General features: G+C 38.9%; 1 protein-coding gene across 1 annotated transcript; it reads right to left on the minus strand.

Moving 5' to 3' along the window:
• Positions 1 to 9340: 9340 nt before the first annotated feature.
• LOC121913353 (serine/threonine-protein kinase SBK2-like) lies at positions 9341 to 16861 on the minus strand. The gene is made up of 5 exons (XM_042436046.1): positions 16620 to 16861; positions 12495 to 12639; positions 12173 to 12375; positions 11432 to 11593; positions 9341 to 11262 (listed from the first exon to the last, which is right to left on the minus strand). The coding sequence occupies exons 1-5, from the start codon at positions 16623 to 16625 to the stop codon at positions 10624 to 10626; spliced, it is 1155 nt and encodes a 384-aa protein (XP_042291980.1). The 5' UTR covers positions 16626 to 16861; the 3' UTR covers positions 9341 to 10623.
• Positions 16862 to 18648: the final 1787 nt, after the last annotated feature.

An 18648-nucleotide genomic window follows, 5' to 3' on the forward strand; every position in this document is an offset into this window, starting at 1 on the left:
TAGAGATTTTAACGCTTACATACTGTTCATATTCTGACTCTTCACAATATCTCCTCATAATTAGTGTCTGTACACTATTTATTTCTAAATCTATTTTTTTTATTCATAAATACATTTTCAGTCTGGGTGATTAATGAAGCTTTCAGAGAGCAGATAAAGTGTAATAAACACTCACAATCACATTATATGATGGCATTATGTCACCTAAAAGAGGAGAACATAACAGTCATCAGGATTTCAATGAATTTCATTGAATGTGAAGAATGCAACAACATGAGTGATTTTTAAGTAAATACAGAATAAAATACATGGAATGAAATATTCCTATTTTTGTATATTCTGTTGGGAAAAGTCATAAACTTTCCAGTTAAAAGAAAAGAGTTTTTTGCTGCTCTTAAATGTAAAAATGGGTTAAAAAATGGGTTGAGTATGTGAGTGTTCAGTGATTCTGTCTCCCTAGTGAATAAATGCATGAACTCATTTTTTAACATCATTATTTGCTGGAACAGAATGATTATATTGGACACGGATGCTTCTGACGTCAGATGCAGCTGTAACTCTTTTCAACACACTATGCGGACTGAGTATGTTCCTATCGTTATCTGCCGTAGCATAAGGTCAAGAGGGAGACGATAAGTCACAAACAGCAGTGTGATATTACAGGGTCACTGGCGCTGAAGAGGTGTCAGACTCGGGGGAGGAGGGTGATGTATTGGCCCTCGACACAGAGCAGGAAGTCAGTAGTGACAGAGATGCAACCAGAGGAAAAGCTTGTTGTTGATTTAAAAATCATATGTTTGAGGTTGTTTCTGTTTTAACTCTACACATTTCTTTTAAATATGTTCTTCTATACAGTGGATGAAAGTAGATTCAGTCAACTGCTGTACTTAATTACAATTTTTACATACTTTATTTGAGCTATATGCTGACACTATGACAGTTATAAATATTGTAGTTTTATATTTCACTACCTTTTCTACATTTAGTTGTTTAACAGTTTAATTTATTGTATCTTCCTTATGAACATATGATTAGTTTTTGCATTGCCGTAGAATTTTTAGAGTCTGTGTGTGTCACCAGAATAATTATTTGTTTTAAATTGTACTGTAATAAATGCATATATGCAAAAAACAATTAGATATTGAATAATACATATAAAAAACTCAAATTGGTAATCTTTTCCTCCTTCTTAAAAGGACCAGCATGTAAGATTTAACAGCATCTAGCAGTGAAGTTGCAGATCGCAACCACATAAATACACTGCATGAAGCCAAAAAAAACCCACTTCCTGCTGTAAAGAAGTTACCTTGATGAAAACAGACTGCACACGCTCTGTGAGCCCCATACGCCCATGGAGCTTAGCTGGCTAACTTCCAGTGTAGCCCTTCAGCTAACTTGAATGGGGACAAAACAATTCAATTGTGCGGTTCTTCGAGATTTTCATTATCAAATTCTTGTTGGGGTTGTGATGCTCAAAAAAATGTATCCATCGTTTTACAGCCGCCCCTTCTCCCATGATTATGTACGGGGAAAAATGCTTTTTGGGCACCTGTTGAACTTGGAAGTTGTAATTCCACAGTTTGGCCACTATATCAAACTGGATCACCCTATAGTGGCTGTGGAACTCTCGAGAAAAGTGAAAGGTCCTCTCTAGTGCCAGTGTTTGGTTTGTCCGTTTGGGGCTACCGTAGAAACATGGAGGTGCAACATGGCGGGCTCCATGGAAGAGGAGCTGCTCCCTATGTAGATATATAGAGCTCATTCTAAGGTAACGAAAACACAACAATTCTTAGTTTCAGGTGATTATACACTAATTAAAACATACTTATGAATATAATCCATTTCTGCCAAGTCTGTTCTGCTAGATGCCACTAAATTCTACACACTGCACCTTTAAGTGCTACTTAAGCTACTTTAATTACTTCAATAAAGGATCTAAGTCCTTCTTCCACCTGCCTTTGACTATTGTAGGGCAGAACTATCCCACCATTACACCCTCTGTAAGAAGCAGGATAGTTAGGAAAGTCACAGTAGAGGTGAAAAATATTGCGTGAGGTCGGGACATGACCTCATCGAGCAGTAGCTTTTAGCTCTGCTGACAGACAGAAAAAGAAAGCAACAGACAGCTGAATGGACAGACTGAGGGCAAGCCGGTGGCGGGTTCACGTCTCACCGTCCTCCTCTGAGCTTCAGGAGGGACACGATTCATCTTCCTCTGATTTCCTCGTTACCTCTCTTCGCCCTTGAGGCCGTTTTAGGCTTTCCATATTTGTCTACGTTACCTAAAACTGTGACCGCACAGAACGTCAGATCACAGGTCCGCAGGCTCGAACTCTATATGTGTGGATGCATGAGAAATATTTGTGTGCAAACTTGTTCTGAATGTGCCGTATGTGACCTTATAACCATTTATTAGTGTGTTGATGTTTGTATGCGTTATACCCGCTCCTCCTCTTCTCATCTAGGTCACCTGCTCCTATGTAACCCAAACCGATCATCCCTCCAAAACACCATCACACGTGTCATTTGATGGACTCATCTGTATCTGTTCCACAGCCAAATATAATTTATAGAGAAATTCAGGACTTTTAATACACTTGATACCCCTCGCTCGCTGAAGATTTTGTTTCCCTTTCCAGAGAACTTTCCCATCTGTTATCATCACTGTGATGAAGTATCAGATTTAAAAGTTCATCCCATAACTCAAATAAGCACTGTAAAGTATGTCCACCACAGAAAGCTCAACTATAAAGTGGGATTATTCATTAAATACCAACATGTAAACATTTAATATTAACCTTTATTTATTCCGGGGTAGTTTAACTTGGATAACCTCTCCTTCCCTCCTCTCCTTCCATCCTATTCGCTCTATTTCCCATTCACTTCTAATAAAGCCTGCACAACATGTTTCATGTTTTTGCACATTTTCCAACCAGCTCAGACAGATTCACAGGTTAGAGTTCACCTTTGTTCAACTTCGATCGAGCAGATGTGCTCGGCCGGCCAATAGAAACAATGCTGCACCGTGTCATCACCGTTTTTAGTACATTATCACACTATCTGCACCAGAAACATGACATCATGTCTTTTTTTCAGGGCTAAGTGCAGGGAAATATGGTTAAACGGAGGCATAACAGTAGCGGCAATAACGGAGAGGCAAGTGCTGCTGTTCCCCGCCCAGATTTATCCTGCTGATCCGTGGATTAAACCGGCGACCTTATGGTCACAAGGTCTGCTTTTAACATCAGGCCACCATCGCCTCCCTCCTTAAATGTACCTTGAAGTTGTAGGATGCTCACACACCTAAAACTGGTCAACTGGCATAACTGTGTCATATAAATTTTTTTTTTTTTTTTTTTTTTTTTTTTGCACAGGCTGCTTTATTAGGCACACCTGTCTAATCTAAAAGTAGAAGTCATGGCAGAGATGTTGTATTGGATTACATTAGATTGTAAAGATGTACCCAATAAAGTGAGCAGCGGGTGCACACGTGTCGACAGTTCTTGTGTTAATATACATGACAGGCATAAGATGTAAGTATTTAGACTTATCTCTCTATTTTTTTTACCTATTTCTTTTTCATTATATACACTATATGGCCATAAGTATGTGGACATGCATGCTATTGGCTGTTTGCCTGCTGCATGTTGATTAACATAACACTTTTGTGCACTTTATCTGCTTTGTCCATCAAAATAGCAAAATTTACTGACAACAAAAGTAAGAAAAGGTCCAAAAATATCCAATAATTTTCAGAAACAAAGTATGCTGAGCTAAAAGTAAATTTCCATGTCAGAAAACAGTGGTGCCCAGAGGCTGAGTGACTTTAGATGCTGACGCCCACAGCTCTCGATTCTGGCCAGGGACCTTCGTTGCATGTCCTAATCTGTCAAATGTGTATCTCTAATAAAAGCATAAACATGGCCCTCAAAAACATCAACAAACATGGTAATACATATCACATAATTGTCACCATCTCTTCACTGTAAACTGCAAAAATCAGGATAATGGTTTTATTACAGAGTCAGGACGGTGTAGGTTAGACAGACAGACTAGATGGCCAACACACTCCTCGAGGACTTAGATCATAAAGTCTAATCTTAGTTCAGCATCGGTTTCAAAGCTACAAACATCAGCACTTCATAAAATAATCAGACAAGTAAATTTTTTATTTGGGTCAAAGTTGTGATGAGAACTATTCAGAGCCGGTGCCCAGTGTATCCATCACAAGAGATCTGTTTGCCTCCACCAGATCCAAATGAGGTCTCACCGTGTGCACACGTGCTACTGGGAGGCTCCAAATACTGCTCCAAGTCAGCTGCTACACAAAACTGCAGGCATGGAAATGTCAGTTGGCTGTCAGGTTGAAATATCTTTACAAACTTTGGATGAATTGCCATTAAATTTGGAACAGATATTTACGTTTTCCAGAGGATGAACTCTAGATGAACTGTAAGTCAATGGCTTTCATCAGAAAACAACTGAGTCAGAGAATCATTGATGATAACTAGTCACTGGTTTCAAAATGGATTTATACCGATCTCAGTGAGGGTTAACTGGTCCAGAGAGACACACAACTAATTCACTGTCACATACAGTTTAAATTGGATCTTGGAAGTTTCGGCCATCATATATATATATATATATATGTTAATATACAGCAACATTGTTACAGGTTTGATGGGGAAGGAGGAGCTTGAAATGAACTAGTTTGAACAAAATATCGTCCGACCACATCTGAGGGCAAAAATACACAGAAACTCTCCAGTGTCTTCTTCTCTACATCCCTTTCAACATTCTTAAACTCAGCAGTACAACAAAGTTCTTGCACTCCAGAAAGTCTTATGGGCAGGTGCGTAGGATCATAAAACTCTGACTTTGACAGGACAAAAAAATCCTGCACACAGTCAATCACTTGTACTCACATTATTAACGATTATATATAGACGGTTCGGTCCTGTCGAGGAAATGTTTCAAAAACTTTCCTCTTCAGGAAGCAGAATTTATTTTGAAGAACAAGATGTTTGAACAAAAGGTTGCTCCAATGCTGCTTATCAGGACATGTGCACGTGTCGAGAGCAGGCATTTGTTTCCTTTGCATCTATCTCAGTCCTAAAAAACCTAAATTGGGTTTAACAAAGGTTGCAGTTGCAGTTTCTTCTTAATAACCATTAAACAAATCAAATTTAACAGATTTTATTTTCTTGTACAAGAGGGAGCGTTTAACAATGCAACACGCAGGATTAGGTTACAAAGAAAAAGGCTCCCAGTGGAGCGCCTACAACGGGGTTTAATACAACTTAAGTGGGCGTTCTTTTCTTAATCTATCAAAATACAGACTTATAGATAACGCCGTGTCTGTTTTCAGTTCTCTTGTCCAGGAACCATCTTGCCCAACTGACCCCCAGATGACATGTCTCACCCTGTCTCCAAAGAATTTTAATTTCTACATCTTCCTCTTAACAAATATAATGCTGAACTTCCGTTAACCTCAGCTGATAAGTCTGCTGATGTTGCAGAGTTGCACACTCATACACAGGGCAATCATAATATTTATAATGGCAGTAAAAAGGTTTTCTTCATCTAAGTGACAAAGAAAATCTTAAATCTTAAATCCTCCACATTCCTCAAGGACCAAAACCTTGTTAATAAAGTGATCAACAGTGTGAATCATCAGTGTGAAGGTTTTTTGGTCCTTTTTACAGCATTCCTTCTCTCATAATAATTCAAATATACTTGGCAGCAGGGCCTGCAAGAAGTTATTCTACTCAATAAAATCCTCTGACAGGACAAGAAACTGAGTTACTTCGTCATTTAAACATGTAGTTCTCATCTTTCCAGCAGCACCTGAAGGTAACGACATAGTGTAAATACCAGCTACTGTCGTTGCACATTTCCATTAGCAGAAACTTATCACTTCTACTGTGGATAAATATGTCATTATTATATTAGGTAAGTTTTGTAGCATGCGGTGAAATCTGCACTATCAGTCAAATATTGTCTTTTGTGTTTACTTTTTTATTACTGCCTTTAAATAACAATGACACATTTATGATCTGTCCTCACTCCTTCCAGCCTTTCTTTTCACACTTTCTCACAAACAGTTAGACACATGCACTCGCACATACTGATACAAAACCCTGGCATACTGAAGACACATAGCGCTAATGCAACATATCAGGTGAAATGTCAGGAGTGGAGTCGGGATCGGAATAGTTCTCAGGACACCGGCCAGTCTCCTCCCTCGGAGCCGTTTGAGTGTGATACGATAGTCAATCTGTCTCCCCTTAATAAGCTCACTAATTCATGAGTTTTGGCTCAGGACGGTCGTGAGATAACTTGTAGTTCCTCCATTCCATTCCTCCGAGCAGATGATCTCTTTATCTCCACTCTCTCTCTTTAATAACACCAAGCGCTGGTTTTTGGTTAAAACCAGGACCTGATAGACTACATGAGAATGAATGATGGGATGACTGAAGGGGACTGTTGGGATAAGCAGAGGGTGGAGTGAGGATAGACGTTTCAGAGGTTAAAGGTTAGAGTCACTCATGGTCGCTTTTTGCTTTGAAGTTTTAAACGGAACTTGAACCCGCTCCACGAGTCCACCTAAATCATCCAGGTGGACTTGATTTAGGTGGACGTTTGTGTGTGTGTGTGTGTGTATGTGTGTGTGTGTGCTTGTCAGTGGGATTGGGGGCAGTGGGTCAATGTGTGTGAATACTTGATGCGTGCGTGTGAGTACATGAAGTTATAAATCCTTCATTAGTGTCCTGTTATACCTTCATTTCCCTTATTTGACGTATCAAAGCCATAAAAGCAGAAAACATTTTCAAGGGCCTTTAAATGTTACGTGTGCGTGAAAACCTTGTATCTCCAAACTGTCAACTTTTCAGAAACAAACAAATAAAAAAAAAAACAGCCTTTTTTTGATCTTTACAACCACCTGGGCTTGAATTTTTAAAATTGTCGTGGAAAGCGGTTGACGAGCAAACTTTTATCTGAATTTAAGATACTGCAATGACTAAAGCAGGAGCAAAAGTGTCTGTATGATATATGTGGAGTTGTCACTGAGGCCTCAGAGGGAGGATCGGATCGGGTAAACAAGGCCTCATCTTTCTTCAGCACTGGATTTACAATCACAGCTTTCCCCTTTTAGAATGTTTTTTTTTCCAGTACTGCAAAGGTAAATTACATTGGTAAAATAAACAATAAAAGCCGACACAACTATGTTTTTTTAAGCCTCAAACGGATCTTTAACATTTCTGAGGAAAATGAACAGGAAATAAAGACCTACTGTGTTAGTGTTTAACAGATGTCTCTTCTGAGGTGGTGTGAGAGTTTTGTTTTCTCTTCAGCTTGTTATTCACAACTGTAGTTTTTATTGGACTGAGCAGGGGTTCGGCATTCTGCGGTCTGCCACTCTCACTCTAACCTCACCCTCCTCTCACTCTCTAAATGCTGCTGACTTCCCTTTTTCCATAGAAGTGTCAAAGATCAAATGTTCTCTGGCGAACCAATCGTACAGTAGCTGCTTGGGAAACAGAGACCAGAAGTATTAGTAGTGTGAGTAAAGAAACTTGGATAAACAAACAGGCTTGAATCAATGAAATGTGTTACAAGAATCTCATAGAGTGTAAAAGGCAGAACCAAAGAACCTCATTTTTTCAGTGTTTTTAGTTTGTGAATGGGCAAACTTGAATAACACTGAACTCAAAACATAAAAAAATTAATTGCAACAGTTTTTTCATTCATCTTCACCTTGACATTCATGATCTATAGAGTTTAGCTAGCCAACTACTTACAGGGCTGGCTTAATATTCCTGGATATACTTTAAAAGACATGGTTGGTGATTTTCTATTTTTTTTTTTTTGTTAACAAATCTCATGTGCAGAGCCAAACCTACCATGAACTGATCTACTTACAAGTATTGTGTGTGTATTCAAAGCCTGATATATCTTATTCCTCTGTGCTGTCGACCTTCCAAAAACTATTCAAAACACGTCGGTTGCCAGGAACACGGTCCGGTTAACAGTGCGTCGCTGTTATTAGACTGTAAAGCCACACTGCTGCACTGGGTGACATGTTCCTTCACCCTGAAGATTACGGTTACGTTGGTTTGTTAAGAAACTGCTGCAAGGACTAATAACAGTGATCACTTTTTCAGTCTCCGGAGAGTAGTTCCTTGTACGGCAGAAACCACTGAGCATGTGCAGGAACATGGTTCTTTTCACAGCGCCTTGCTAACTTGTTGCGCTATGAAAACCTTGTGACTTTGTACTGAAGTTCTTTACAATGTATAACGTAGTACAAAATCAAGGTTGTGATATGTAGCGCAACAAGCTAGCGACACGCTGTGAGCTGAATCACGTTCCAAGCAGTTGCGACATGTTTTTAATAATTTTTGGGCAACAACGGAGGTCTACCGCACAGAGGAGTGAGATATATCTTTAAATACACACACAATACTTGTTAGTACGATAAATGAATTGTTGGTTTGGCTCTGCAAATGAGATGTATTGACAATAAAAAAAATATAGGAAATCATCAGCAATATCTTTTAAGTATAGTCTCCAAAAAACCTTGTGCAGTCTTTGTTTATACTTCTATTAGGGACCCACCTCATTTGTTTTCCTGTACTGTTGCAGTTTTCCATCTACCTGGTTACACGTTAATGAATAAACCTCTGTGCTGTTCTGACATCTGATAAACCTTCAGACTCATGGGACCGTTACTGAAAGTGGACTTGGATCTTCCCACCTGTACCTGGAGCAACATACTCATACTGACGCAGCCCCAAATATGTTTTTTAAGGCAGTGCTATTTCTGGTCTGAACACCTGCGAATGTGATCAGTGAGAGGATTTCTTTCAAACCCACCTCTGCAGTAGTTTTTGCATCCCTCTGTATTTATGTGAGAAACTGTGTTCAGTTATCTGTGTTCAGTTTGTAACTTGGCTGGTCTGTGAGCGGTCAGATCTGTGGACTGTGGCAGATATATGGTGCTGAAAGGTTGTACCGTCAATTAACGACTATGGATCTATTTTTGAAAACATCTGGGGAAGATCTCCAGATGATCCCCACTGTGTGTGTATGATTTATTTACACTGCTGTATAATTTTACAAAGACATTACTGAAATATAAGCGTGCCAGGGCATGTTTTTAAGGCCAGTATACTTAAAATCACTGTAAAAAACAATTTATTTGCAGAATTTTAGCTGATGTATGAATATTTTTGATGTAAAGTAAAAACAATAAATGATTTATTGTAGTAAAGCTTCTTAAAACAAAAAAGTCTTTATTGCATTTAATGTATATTCTGCAAACTGCAAATGTCTGTTTCATAAATACACAAAATTACTGTACATTACGTCACAACACCTCACAAGGTAATGCAGTATTGCTGTAATTTATTACAGTTACATGTACAGTATATTAAATACAGTGATTTAAGGCACATTTTCAGCATAAAGAATAAAAGAAAACTTTATTTCATGGTTATGTACAAAGTGCTACAGAAACAGCCACAAGTGCTACTGATGCTAATATACAAAATCACATTGGCTAAATGTCGCTAGCTGCCAACTACTTCCACAGTGAAACCATGCTACATGTGAATACTAAACAAAATACCATACATGTGCTACTAAAATATTCATAACTGATAAATCTTTACTTTCAAAAAGTGCTCAATTTGAAGGCATTTTAGACCCTGTTAAGCCATTTTTTTATTCTTTCAAGGCCAAGTAAAAAAAACTCAGTGTGGTTGTATTTAAACTGTGCTTCTCAGTCTGATTGCGGACGTGTTTATGACTGTATAAACTGGGCACTACTGCAGTCTGCATTCAGTTGATAGCCTATGACGTGTTACACACTCCAAAGTCTAGACCCAAATATAGATACAGTGCGCTAAGATGGATATCTTTTACAAGGACATGATAGCATTACAGCACTACTAAACACAAATAATCCTCAGAACTGCAGCTGTGACACACTTCTGTTTTTTTTAAATTCATTTTAAATAGTGCTCTGTAGTAAATTGCAAAGAAAATGTTGCAAAATTCATTTCATAGTAGCTGTACAGACCATGACTGGAACAGCTACCTAAAACCTACAGTTTCTGCTACAGTTTCTCAAAATAAAAAAAACCCACATTTCCCACAATGTTTCATTCATTTAAAAAAGGGGATTTTTCCAAAGTTGCTCATTCTGCCACCTGCCATCAAGCTCTAAAGGCTTTATTCCTGGAAGAACAGCAACTTCTTTTCCCTCGAAATCTGACCTGATGACTCACGGCAAATACTGTAGAACAGAGGCTGCGGTCTTGTTAGTTCTTTTTTTAATCTAATGCAAATATCAAAGTTCTGAGAACGTTAGGTGACAACTTCACATTGCTTGTTTTGTCCAACCAACAGCCCAAATACGAAAGATATTCCATCTACAGTCATATAGAAAAGCTCATTATTGTCTGTAGCTTATGACCACAATGGCTTTTCTGAGAAGCAACAAAAATATGTGTTTCCATAAAACAATGTTGACAGGTTTAATAAAATAAACTCAACAAAACCTGGAGATAACACATATTACATGATAAAGGTTTCAACAGCAGTGTGAATCGTCTCTGTTTATCGCTCTCCTCTCCCCTCCATCTCTTTCATATTCCTGATGGCTCCTTTCCCTCTGCTCTTCTTCCTCTCCTCCTCCAGTCGAACCCTCTCCTTCTCCATCATCCAGTCCCCTCCGAGGTAACCCAACACATCATCAGGCCGTCCGCGATGCTGGGGCCTCGGGTCAAGAAGCGACAGAAAGAGGGAGCGGGCCAGTGAGGTGAAACAGGCGAAATGGGGTGCTATGGGAGGACGGTCTTTCTCTTCAAGTTCTGCTCCATTTACACTGATCGCACAGTCCATGCTCTCTCCCTGTGGCTCTGCCCACACGTCCAGTTCGTCATCAGGGCCTTTCGCTCTTTCAAACCACTCTTGATATTTCAGGTATGAATGGCAATCGCTGGCTGTCTCCGCCCAGGGATGACTGCCAGTGAGCATGACATAGGTCAGGATCCCCAAGGCCCAGCTGTCTGTGCTGGGCTCCACAGACACCCAAACCCTCGACCGCTTCTTCTTCTCTTCGTTCTTCTCAACACCATCATTGCCGTCATTGATGCCCTCCCAGCTGTCCTCATTTCCTCGAGCGACCTCGGCTTCAGGGGTGCAGTAAGCGGAGCTGTACCAGACCTCTGGGACCCTGGTGCCCCTGGCCTTCACCTGAGGTAAAAAGATTTGCCGATTTCACTGACTGATGTACTGATATGTACAAATAGAGTAAATATAATGTAATTTTAAAGTTGTTGCAAGGTTATATGCAAAAATATCTTGAATTTTCACAATAGGTTAGGCTACTGCCATGTTAGTGGTACCAGACATTTATACCGACCATGCCGAAGTCTCCCAGTTTGACCCAGCGGCAGGAGGAGTCGCACAGGAAGACATTCTCTGGTTTGAGGTCTCTGTGGACAAAACCAAGAGAGTGCAGGTGGGACAGAGCGCCGCACAGCTGGGACACGACGCGCTGGCAACAGTCCTCGTCCATACCGACCTGGGGAGAAAAAGAGAGAACAGAGAATTTAAATTAAATGATTTGACCATAAGGAACTTGATGAGTTCAAACCTTACAAAACAGCATTTACAGCTTCCTGTGTGAGCAGAAAATCTTTACCATGAAATTTTGACATTAAAGCACCAAATTTAAAATTATTCTAAGAGCAGTGTCTGTATCATGCTGTAGGAGAGACTAGCAAAACAGACTACAAGAGTATAGTCACTATCAGTATTATGAGGTATTAAAGGGTCTATATCATGCCTATTTCCAATATATCCTTATTCTGGGATATCTTTGCATGATTTACAGTAAAAAAAAACCCTCCTTATTTATCTTCTACTGGTCCTTTATGCAGCCCCTCAGTTCAGCCTCTGTCTGAAACAGGCTGTTTTAGCTCCTGTCTCTTTAAGGCCCGCCTCCCAATGAGCCCACTCTGTTCTGATTGGCCAGCTTCAGGAAGATGCCCCTCGGCAGACTGATGTTTAACATCTGACATTAAAACTGTATATAAATGATAGAAAATCGCAAAAAGCATGATATATCCCCTATAAAACTACTGTGTGTATCACTTTATACCTCAGGTATGATGACGTCGTAGAGATCACCGAAGAGACTGGCTTGTTGAGCGAAGATGTAGTGCGAAGATGTGAAGTAGGCGATTCCCAGGGCTCTGGTCAGGGATGGATGGGTACAGAATGACAGAGAGAGATTATACTCTCGCAGGAAAGAGAAGAGAGAGGTGGACTTACGGGGGAAAAACTTCAGAGCCATCGGAGTACCTGGAGGATAAGAAGGAAAGATATTCATACAAATCTAGAAATGTTGTTTTTGTGTTTGCTGGAGGCTTTAATTAAAGAAATCCATGATAACATAAACAGGCTCTAGTTTCCTTCCTCACCTCTCTTCCTGTGCACAGCCAGCATGACTTTTCCATATGAGCCTTCACCCAACAGCTTTAGCACCTTGAAGTGCTCCGATGTGTCCATCGTTATCAGAGACTGAGCCGTCAGATGACACATCTCATCCAGAAGCTTCGTGGCAGCCTGAACACACAGACACAGAAAAACAAAGGTGTCATTAAATGTGTTGTGCATTGAAGTTGTACAACTACTCTTCCATTACATCATCATACTGGTACCATCTGAGTGAGCAGAGCCAAAAACACCTTTTTTGGGAGCACAAGTTAGACAAGTGGCAAACCTGAAAGGTGAAGAAGTAATTCAGGTCTGTCCAACGTAGACAGTTGTTGATGTTGAGGTGCACAAACTACACAGCTCATGCCAGATGGGATGTTCTTGAGACCCTTTTCACTTCAGACATTTTTAATGTTAAAGCAGATAAAGCGCAAGTGGAATTAATAGCATTAATAATGGCTGATGATGAACGACAGACTGATGTGAGGTGTCCATGTTTGCTTGGTTTTCAGGCACCTCCATATTATTAAGTGCCATGTCAGATATAGATCAGATATTTCCAAAAAAATCCCAGTTTCCCAAACCAATAAATTGAGGAGTTAAATCGCTTCTTTTCAGAGTGGAACAACTAGTAGCTCTTTGAAATCTGTCACAGCCGGTGCAGTGATGATTGTCGTCATGGTGATGCTGGCAACACTCATCCATGGATATAAACATGTCTGTTAATAGCTTCATGAAATCCTTTGGGACACACACTGATCTTTGTTTTGTCTGGTGGAATGTGGATGTTTCCACCACAGCTGGCACCCTTGGGGCCAGGCAGGGATTTGGTGTCACCGTACATCCAGACACGCAGGACAGCTCATTACAGTCCATTAGGGAACAAGTCAGAGCTGTCAATGTGCTGGAAACAGATACCGCGAATCACAACTGAGGCTTCGTTCACACCAGAAGCCACAAACACGATGACTTGCAGTTCTTTGGCCAGATTTTAGGATGAACTGTGCAGATTTTTCTGGCAATGAAAATCCTAACAAATGATGCAAAACTGAATAAATTGAAGGTGCTACAACAATGACAAATGGGGTTTTCATGGATTTCTAAACTCATGCCACACCAACAGTTGCATAAACATTCATAAGATGAGAATAATGCTTTTGAATCTTTTCTAATCACTTGCAAAACTGCTCTGTTAAACTTTCTTATAACTAACAAAAGCAATCAGATTGTCGCAGCAACAGTGCATGTTATGTCATATGATCAAAGCTCTAATGCTTTAGCACTATGCGTGAGTACATTTTTAGTGCGGGTGGTCTGAGGTGGAAATTGAACTCCAATCCTCTCTGTGCTGTGCTCCAATTACTGAGGTATTCAGGACTGTCTGGAACAGATGTCATGATTAATGCTGAAAACACTGAAATGAGCTAATAATCTGGCCTGTAGCTCAAAGAAAAAAATCAGTTTTTGTTTTGAGTAATTGATTTTATTAGCATTTATGTATCACTGTATCCACTGTCACATTTTGTAATGTTATAGTGAATATAATGTCGATTGGTGTTTGAAAGATTGGAGGTAAAGAGTTTATTGATATTTCTTAGATTTAACTGAATCTAACTGAGGTCAATTTATATGTAGTGCTATCATAAAATATACAGGATTTTCATGTGGTTAAGTTGTTGGAGCAATTACTGATGCCTCAACCAGTTTAGTCAGTTACTTTTTTTTTTTTTTTTTACAATTTTTACAAGTTTTAGCATAAGCATCCTTTCCTACAGAGACTCTGATTTGTTTGCTTATGCCTGGAAGGCAAATCTGTATGTGTTATTTATTTATTTCCTATTGTATTCCTGTACAATTTATGTACAGTATAAATTTGTTTTAATGTTTGTATATTGCAGCATTTGTTGTTGTTTGATATTGGTTTGTAGTGGGATTTTACTGTTTTATATGCTTTTCCATTGTTGTTCTTGCTGTTAATGGGTATGTATGTGTTTGTTAAAACTTAAAAATCTGTAAAAAAAAAAAAAAAAAAAAAAAGTATTGAAATGAATGTAATCAAAATGACTAAAATCTGGTAGGAAGTAAGGATTTATTAGGTCAAAACATCAAAACTTGTGCATGAAATTGTTTAAAACCTGCATCGTATTTATTAAAGCAGAGGCAGTTTTTCACTTGTAGAGTCAGATTCCTGCTTTGATAAGTGGACACAGTTTTAAAGTTTGTTGTTGATGGTGTAAACAAAACCAGTCACAGACTGTAGAGCATCAGGGTCTCGGGGGTTAATATTCAGTGAGCAGCATAGCTGACGTGCTCAGAATTGGTCAGGTTTAGAGGAGAGTAAGAGGAGGTGACACTGGTCTCAGCCAGCCCAGAACAACTCCAACAGCTTCTCTGTGGGACGCCTGGCCGAACACTCAGGTTATGTAAGAGGCGAGGTTGGACCTCTTCTGCTGTTCTCTGTTCTCTGTGTGTGTGTGTGTGTGTGTGTGTGTGAGAGAGAGAGAGAGAGAGAGAGAGAGATGAATGTCCCAGTTATGTCCTCTACATGGAAATTGACCTCTGCAGACCACAAACACCGCTGTGATGAATGAAAAGTGTGTATGTGGACATACACACTTCTGTCAGCACTGGCACACACCCAGAAGCCAACTCAACTTTGAAAGTGTTGTCCAACTAAAATAGCTTTCAGCATAAGGCCTAGCATCTTAAATTACATTTCAAATAAACAACCATGAAACATAATGTATAAAACACACAATCAGTACTTCAACTTTTGGTTCATTTTTTGCTAGTTTTCCAATCATTATTCATGCATTTCTTGAAATATATTATAATCCATTACATTTTCATACCATTAAAGAAAGAAAATGATACCCAAAAAGTTGAAGTTATTTCTAAAATATACAATCAGATATTGAGTGTTCATGTTAGCATTTGTTAAGAATTACGAGTTACATGAATGAAATGTATTTGATCATATAATAAGACATGAAAGCATCAATATGTCATATATCAAGTGTTATACTGTAACAGCTTACTGCATATGAAACATTCTTAATTAATATATAAAGATTTATTTACATGTTATAATTAAATTTTAATAATTCAACTTACACTGGGTTAGAGTGGCTTGTAATGAGTCTTGTTAACATGTTATTTAAATGTGTTACATTTTTTAATTTTAACTTTCATAGGTGCTTTTAAAACATTATAAAGCATTGCTCATTGTGGGCAGACTGTACCTTTAATTACTGTTAAATACAAGAGTATGATGGATTAAATGCAATGTATACAGTATATATAAATATGAATATATATGCAAACAAAATACATAATGAGGAACTTAATGGGGGTGATTATTGTCATAGCGTGACATTAAACTGAATGCTACTTTATGTTATTTGTGTCACACTTCTACTATAATACATTCATAAATATTGCATATTTGACTATTTATTTACATTATGATTGTTGTAAAATATATATGAAATAGTCAAATAAGAAATAAATAGGTCATAAGTAAAGTAATTTATCTTTTTGCATTGTACCTGCTGATGAAATGGTCAAATTATGGTTCATGAATACATTAAATATTTGATAATTTGCTCCGATTTTAAAGGGTAAATTCATCAAAATTATTTTTTTGTACTTATATTTGTATTCTGCCATGCTGTTGATTTTAGTTTAATCCATTTAAGTTATTTGTCTGTGAGATTTCTGCTTTGAGCAACATCTGTCTTCAGAAACTGTGTCCTTGTTACTCTAGATGATAAACAGATCTCACCGTCAGCAGTTTTTGGTAGCGACTACTTCCTCTGTAGAAAGTAGTTCCAAAGAAAACTGTGATGTCTGTGGATTATCGCAAAGTAACCAGAACATTGTTTCTGGAGCTAGACGTTTCTGTTGAATTTTACATGTATTTTTGTAATTGTGTTATTTTTTCAACACCACAAATTAAATTCCATTTACCCCCATGCCAAAATAACACCAAAACAATTTGCACGGTGAGATTATACAAGAGATGAAAATAATAATTGAGTGAATTGACCCTTTAAAGTCTACAAAAATGTTTCTCAGGTTGGGGAATCCCTGCACCAGCTTCGACTTACTGTCATTTTGTAGCTTTGGTTCAGTTTAGCGTCGCTGATTCTCAGTAAGAAATCTGTCCAACAAAAATATACGTCCTGCTCTTCATTTAGCAGGTACACCTGTCTGGAAATCCTCCACAGATCTTCATCTGCTGCACACTGAGTCTTCTTTCCACCAACAGGTACAGTACACAACCGTCTCAGTCTGCTGCAGTTGGACTTTTGATGTAGTTTGCAGTCAGTGAGGAAACTTTCCAAACTGCCCAATGGGCTCGTTGCAGGTTTGCATGTCTGCTGCTGCTGCAACTTTTATCCTAAAGTGTCCTCACCTCCACTCCTCCCCCTGTCCTCCCTCTGCTGCTGCACTGCAGGGCGGATCCCAAAATGTGTATGTGTGTGTTTGTGTGTGTGTGTGTGTGTGTGTGTGTGTGTGTGTGTGTGTGTGTATAAGTGAGAAGTGAAAGTGTATGAGGTTCCTATGTTCCTTACTTCCCTCAGTGGACATTTATATCTTCCTCTTTTCTCCCACTGTAGGCCATCTTTCCTCCCTTCTGTATTGTGCTGTGTAGAGCCAGAAAAGTGTGTTTAAGGGCATTTTTGTGTGTTTGCATGTGTGTGTGTGTGTGTTCTTAAGCATTCGTGGAATCTTTGGAAATGAGGGCCTCTTGGATAGGTTCACAGTCTTTCAAGTCTGTGTTAAAACAACAGTCAGGTGCCTATATGAACACTGACAGATGAGAAAAGGTGAGTTTGAGTATGTAGGTCAAGCATGCGCCATTAAAGGATTAAGGATTAGCTTTCCCTAAATTACATGACATAATCTTTGTAATTACTGAAGACTTTTACAAATATCTTCAAAGCATGGTAAATTGTATTTTAACACATTCAACCCTCTATTAGCGAACTTAAAGACCACCTCCAGACATGTAGTAAGATATGTAAAAGTACTCTGTTTGGAACAATAAAGTGTGTCTGATATGGTTTTTCCACAAAAAAGTATATTTGCTACATCAAAAACCTTAAAATGGCATCTACTCCTTCTCCCTCAGTAAAGATTCCAGTATCTATGAATATGAAAATATATTTAATTTCACAAGATGTCTGCTACTTCACTGTAAGTGTGTCTCAGTGTATGTGAACTGGAAGCTTCAAGTTTCCATATCGCACTCGTGTAAATTGCACACTGCGCCATGCAGGACTGTCTTCCAAACTAGTTGTGATGTCACAAATCATGCTCATAGGCCCATCCCTAAAAAATATTTATTTTCAATAAGCACAGAGAAACTTCAGCAGATTAATGAGAAAACAGACTCTGCACATACATCAGTCTGCATTGTGAAGCTCAAACATCCAACTGTAGGAGCAAGAAAAACATATTTTTGAGTGGAGGGGGACTTTAATTAAAAGTACCCTTTGTAGAGTACCACTCTCATGTCAAAGTAGTGATTATTTATGTGCATATGGCCTGCTATACAGTACCTTGCTGAGACATGGGCTGTGCCATAAGTCTGGAAATCAAGGATGTGAAAGACTGTTAATGACTAAAAGGAGTTTGATTGCATATAACAGTGGCACAAATTGAGGTGAAAACAGTATATGATACAAAAGTCTGGGTGAAAATTGGATAATTAACTGAACATCATAATTAACTGCAGTGAACAGGGTCCTCTGGCAGCAGGAAGCAGAAATTTCACGGGGACATAATGACGCTAATTAAAACTAACAGTTATTGTCCCTTCGCTGTGAAGACAAGAAAGCACAGATGAATGTTCCAGCGTTCCCTCGACTTCCTGTTGTCCAGTCGATATTTAGCTGTTGATCTGTCAGTCAAAAAAAACAAAACACTCTGTCTCTTTCTTTCTTTCTTTCTTTCTTTCTTTCTTTCTTTCTGTCTTTCTTTCTTTCTAAATCCAGTCAAAGAATTTTCCTCTAACACTCAGACCCCATCTGAGCCACAGATCCAGATCTCAGCTGCCAGCAGTGACCGCACATACAACTGCAAGATCACTCAGACTTTGGGGGGGTGGAGAGGGGGTGGAGAGGGGGTGTC

The sequence above is a fragment of the Thunnus maccoyii genome, chromosome 15 (assembly GCF_910596095.1).
Source record: "Thunnus maccoyii chromosome 15, fThuMac1.1, whole genome shotgun sequence".
Lineage (NCBI taxonomy): Eukaryota > Metazoa > Chordata > Actinopteri > Scombriformes > Scombridae > Thunnus > Thunnus maccoyii.

Bases quoted from the DNA above. Each gene is read 5' to 3' on its own strand.
- LOC121913353 (XM_042436046.1), bottom strand. The intron at 11,594-12,172 runs GTATAAAGTGAT...TTTTCTCCCCAG, and splicing joins ACGACGTCATCATACCTGAG to GTCGGTATGGACGAGGACTG. The intron at 11,263-11,431 runs GTCGGTATAAAT...TTTTTACCTCAG, and splicing joins AACTGGGAGACTTCGGCATG to GTGAAGGCCAGGGGCACCAG.